At 39.1% G+C, this 4,576-nt stretch overlaps 1 protein-coding gene across 2 annotated transcripts in view; it reads left to right on the forward strand.

The window, feature by feature from the left end:
• RFTN2 (raftlin family member 2) overlaps nt 1-4,248 on the forward strand; it is a 32,033-nt gene extending 27,785 nt beyond the window's left edge. For both annotated transcript variants that reach the window (XM_009706364.1, XM_009706365.1), the window contains exon 9: nt 3,775-4,248. In XM_009706364.1, coding sequence (XP_009704666.1) covers nt 3,775-4,044 — 270 coding nt within the window. In that variant the 3' untranslated portion in view covers nt 4,045-4,248. The remainder of the gene's footprint in view (nt 1-3,774) is intronic.
• The last annotated feature ends 328 nt before the right edge of the window (nt 4,249-4,576 follow it).

Here is a 4,576-nt window from a genome sequence, read left to right on the forward strand (position 1 = left end):
AATACGTTTCCTAATACATTTCTGAAAGTATGTTTTGGAACATAATTTTGATATTGATATTGTAAATATATAAAACCTTATTTTGTCAGTCATTATCAAATAAAGTCATACTTTTCCTGAGGCTTCCCTGCTGTTTTTAATCCTCTGTATAATGAGGGCATGGACTCCTGATATGTGTACGCTTTCCTTGGTAAGGCATGTTATTTCTAACTACAAGTATCTCTTAAAAGGCAGCATAACTACATGACCCAAGTTAGAGTGGTTAAGACTGGATTCTGCCAAGAGACGTAATACAAACCAGTTCTGTAAAAACATTCAGTCTGAGGAACTGGTTAATCTTCAGGTGTGGTTTAAAAAAAAGTTTAAATTAAAAATTGGAAGCATTATGCTCACAGTTTAAATTCTGTCACTCAGTTGTGAGGTGATCAGCAGCTTTGGTATATACAAATAAAATGGTGTGTTTTGTAGTTTCTGTTTTACATTGTTGTAATGGGAAACCTTAAGCATTAACATACTGGAAGTAAACAAGAAATAGCTTATTTCTAGTCATTTACATCAGGATTACTGTGTTTAAAATCTGAACAAACTTAGTATCTAAATGTGCTCTTTTAAGTTCCAGTTAATATTTTACTTCTCCACCAGGAAATTTCAGTATGCTGAGGTCATTTTAGCATGGGATAAATAGGTAGTTCAGGTTGAAGCTGAAACGTTTAGCAGAGTAACATTTTCCTTCTGTATTTCCAATTATGTTTGTTTTCCTCTAAACTTTAATCTTTTTACTTCATTGGGTTTTTTTACCAAAACATCTGAATTGGTGAACAGCATATTACTTTCATTACAATTTTAATTCATAGATTTGTTAGTAATACCTAACTAGTGTAAAATGTTTTACCTGCTTTGCATTGAGTAGCTAGGTTTCAGGTGCAAAATAAGCTACTGAAATCTGAAAGCATTAACTTTTGCTCTAGAAATTTTAGTACATTTATTTAAAATGTCCCCGGACACTGACGACACAGCTGTGCAACTTTATCATACCCTTGCAAACATTTCAGTGAAAACATTTAATTCTTGTGCTTCTGCATTGTTGGGTGTGACATCTTCATTTTCATTTTTACTGCATATCTTTTTATTGATGTTCAAATTACATTAAAGCTGTAGTTCAGAAATTTTCGTTTCCACAATTTAGGATGCTTTTGAAACGCAGAAATACTTAAGATACCTAAAACATTTTAAGTTCAAAAAAAATAATGCATCACAATTTATGTTTATTTAAGCATATCCTTATCATGTTTGCAACTCAGATACCTTGAGTAGAATGCTACGTATGAGAGAGTCAAAATACGAAATGAACAAGGCCTTTTCATTACTGAAATCAGAAAGCAGCCTCATACAGGCCTTCTCAAACACTTAAATATCAAGCCCCCAGAGCCCCAATCACATCACTTTCTGGCTGGTCTGGCCGTGGTAGGAGCTTTGCCCCACAGGGATGTCCAGCTGTTGAACCTCTGACTTGCATTCTGGAGAATGGCAGCATGGAGTACGGGTTGCTTTATCTACTTAGTTTTTTGGGGTTTGTTTTTGGTTTTGGGGTTTCTTTTTTTAATTGTTGGTTGAAGTTAGCATTGCCATTTCTAAATGAAATTTTGCTTCAGTAAGAATTGAGGGGAAGGCCCCTATTACCTGCTCCCTTATTCCCACAGGGTCTCTTTTCTGAGGAGGGTATATTTTATGTCCTCACGACTTGTCTCTATGCTGCCTTGTGTATTCATGGGATAGTGCATTATGACCTGGCCTATGATTTATGTAATGGTTCAAAGCCTCTTTGATTAGAAGGGTTATACTGTCTCAGTGGGCTCTTTGTTTATCACATACCATTTGCTTTTCTAAGAAAATAGTTCAGAGGAGGAGATCCAGGATTGAATCACACAGTGCTTGAGGGTTTTCTGTTTTGGGTTGTGTTTTTTTTCTTTTCTGTTTTTTCCTCTATTTCCCTTAAGCAGACTTCTCCATCCTCTTAACATGGCATCTAGGCAAAGCTTATTTTCTTCTGTTTCTCCTGAGGCAACGTTATTTCCCCTTAGTCTAATTTCCCAATGTCTCCTGTAACAGCTTCCCTAAATACACTTCCTTTAGCCACAAGGGCCATTGTTTTTACTGTTTCAAAAGGGTTTGAGAAAAAACATAGCAATGTATGGAAGGGGGGCACAGAGCTTGCCCGAGCATGGCAAAAACAGTCGTGGGGTGGTTTTGTTTTTAAAGTGTTTGCATTTGTGCAAATTGCCCTGCAAGAGTGCTTGTGTCCTTTACCCACCAAAATGCAGCTCTGTGCTGCAGCTGGATTCCTTCTTAGCTTGATGTCCTCCTCCCGTGCACAGGGCTGCGTCTCCTGGCGAAGCATCTCCTGGTGTAGTAGTGTTGGTGCTGACAGCAGGGCTCCAGGCAGGCAGCCAGGGCACTGCTGGCTTCCTGGCCATGCTCCTCTGTTGTGACTCAAGACACGACATTGCCTCTGGAGGTCCTGCATCATCACAGATCTGACTACCTCAGGTAGCTCCTGATGCTAAAATGAAATGAACCTTTTATTTATTTGTGATGCCTCAGAGGACCTTTAGCATAGTCTGATAGGTCCATTGTTTGCATAAATCACAATCTGCTTACTTTACTTTTTGACATTGGCAGCCAACACTTCAACAAGAAGCATGTCAGGAGGTTGCAGTACTAATGTCAGACTGTATTTATACACTGAGTTCTTCATGTGCGAGGGCTCTTTAGACCCTCTCTCAATTTGCTGTACAGGACAGCCGCTGAGTTCTGTCTGCATAGATCTACCGTGTGGATTGAATGCAATTCTCCAGAAACTTGCTGTTATCTGAGGAGGCCTCTGAAGGTCTTTATGGGCAGAACTGGAAAGATGGGAAAGCATAGCAGTCTCACCACGAGATGGATCAGTGAGAAATTTCAGTCCTATGAAGTGGTCAGATCACACTCTAGAAAAGCTCAATGTTGATGGAGTTTAATTCACATCTTTATCAAATGTTGCACTCTTGTTGAAGCGTCTGGACATAACTGTGTTTGAGGAAGTGATCGATATCCACTGACTTTCAGAACAGCTTGCAGATGAGGGCAGTAGCCAGACATCGTACATGGTGACATGTAGATATGTGAGTGAAGGAGAGTGAATGTCTGCCTGCAGTGGTAGCTGGAGATGGCAGAGCTGTGCCAACTGCATGCCAGACACTGCCTGGCCCTCCCACCCCTCCGGGCAGGAGGGACCCCTGTAGCCAAGAGGAAGCTGATAGCAGGAGCTGGGCCACCCTCGAGCATTCATCCCTGCAGAGCAGAAGAAAGGGCGGCATATGCACGTGCGTGTGGCAGAAAGCATCAGTCAGGGTATGTTAGATGTGTATGTTAGGCACAGAAATCATGCTTTCTTCAAACAGCTAATTTTAGCATGGGTTAAGACTTGTACATCATTCCAGATCTGCCAAGTACTACATAAGAATCGAGCATTGTTGAAGTATTTTTTCATTTGTGCCTTCTTGAATCTCAACTACATCTTGTATCTTGCCTCTCTTGAAATTTATTTAGAGAACAAAAATATATCTGTCAGAGGTTGTTTTTCTCCAGAGGAGTTCATAGTTTAAACCAGAGTGTTAAATGCTGCTTAATGTTAAAATGCAGCTCATGTTAAATCCATGCATGACTCACTGCAAAGTCTTTGGCTTTTTTTTCACACTAAATGAGCTAACATTTAAACATCATCTTGTATTTCAGAGGAAATCCTTAAGACAAGTTATTGGGGAGGAAAAAGGCAAAGTCTCTAGCAGAAGTGTTGGATTAGACACAGCTACTTCTCGCCCTGTAGAAACTGGACAACCACCTGATGAGTTTCACCTATCTTCTTCTAAACAATGTTGGACCAAGGAGGGATCCTCCCAATATGGAGGCTTTCCGGGATTCAGTAGCAGCGATGGAGTATTAAGGGAACTGGATGATGGACAATTTGACCAGGAAGATGGAGTCACTCAGGTCACATGTATGTGATGAAGTAAGTAACTGCATCAGATGGACATGTACATAATTCACATAAATGTTGGGTGTTGTTTTTTTTTAAATCATACTACTTTAAATGCATTGGTATTATCCTATGACTTTTCACAGACTCATTTTTTATTTTTGATCCTTTGTTGTGTTAATCCTACTTTAGTAATACTACTACTGCAAAATAATTTGGTTTTCTGTCTCTCTAATAGCACCCAGTCATGTAGTTATTCTCTGCTAACTAGTTGATGCTTTTGACAAACAAGGAAGCAAATGCTGCAAAACAGTGACAGTTTCACTTGTGTAAGAGAGAAAGGAATGAGGATGTTTAGTGTTTTCCACAAGCTGGAAGAGGGTTTTTTTGGGTTTTTTTTGTTTGTTTTAAAGTATTGTAAATATTGGTGGGGAAAATTAACTGTCTGGCTGTTGTTAAATTTTAATGTCATTTTCACTTTACTTGCCTTGCATAAATTCAAAAGCCTAGAGAATTGTTAAGTCTTACATTAGAGTGTTAATAATTTAAGCTACATTCAGA

The sequence above is a fragment of the Cariama cristata genome, unplaced genomic scaffold (genome assembly GCF_000690535.1).
Source record: "Cariama cristata isolate BGI_N322 unplaced genomic scaffold, ASM69053v1 scaffold43018, whole genome shotgun sequence".
Lineage (NCBI taxonomy): Eukaryota > Metazoa > Chordata > Aves > Cariamiformes > Cariamidae > Cariama > Cariama cristata.